General features: G+C 47.4%; 1 protein-coding gene across 1 annotated transcript in view; it reads left to right on the top strand.

The window, feature by feature from the left end:
- Window positions 1-74, top strand: part of GJA5 (gap junction protein, alpha 5, 40kDa) — a 17,414-nt gene extending 17,340 nt beyond the window's left edge. The window contains 1 exon segment of the mRNA XM_010286644.1: window positions 1-74. This exon segment is cut by the window's left edge and continues 13 nt beyond it. Within this exon segment, the coding sequence (XP_010284946.1) occupies window positions 1-74 (74 nt within the window).
- Window positions 75-684: the final 610 nt, after the last annotated feature.

The raw sequence follows: 684 nt of genomic DNA, 5'->3' as shown, positions 1-684 counted from the left end.
TAAATGAAAAACGCCGATCGAGAAAGCCCAGCCGTGCCAGCAGCAAGGCAAGGTCGGATGATTTGTCTGTGTGACCTGTCCCCATGAAGGATGAGGAGAAGGAGCTGTCTCAGCGCTTAGTAAAACTTCTGCAAAGTGGACTCCAGACTCTTGCCACTAACCTCTCTCTGTTTGAACACCCTCTTGCTCCTTTTCAGTGAACGTCATTGTTATATCGCAGACAGCACCTCTCACAGCTTGAGGCAGGGGCAGCCACTGGGAGACACACACTCAAGACAGGCACCAATCTCGATATGTGAAGCTCTCGGCCATATTTTCTTCATGGGACCCAGAGGGATTGGAGGCTCCCCATCCTTAGCCTGGTAGAGCACAGGCCAGCAGACTCCTGAGGCTGCCCAGCAGGTATCCACTGTGACGTTATATTCAGCAGACTGACTGGACCTCAACCTCCTTGCATCTTCTTCGGTGTCTATTCAACATTTGCTACATCAGCTTGGCAATTACACTGAGATGAAGCTTCTCACACCTGCAGGGAGCAGATAGGTTTTCTGAAAGAAAGACTTTCTCATCTGCTTTGTTCTCACTCTTTCTAATCCTCCTTTTCTCTACCTGAGCCCAAATATTTTATACCAGTTTACCTATCCAATAAATCCTACTTGAATTTTTTGACATCATGTATATAAC

The sequence above is a fragment of the Phaethon lepturus genome, unplaced genomic scaffold, assembly GCF_000687285.1.
Source record: "Phaethon lepturus isolate BGI_N335 unplaced genomic scaffold, ASM68728v1 scaffold54744, whole genome shotgun sequence".
NCBI classification, from domain to species: domain Eukaryota; kingdom Metazoa; phylum Chordata; class Aves; order Phaethontiformes; family Phaethontidae; genus Phaethon; species Phaethon lepturus.
Note: the sequence above shows the minus strand (reverse complement) of the source record. Positions and strands in the feature narration are given on the sequence as shown.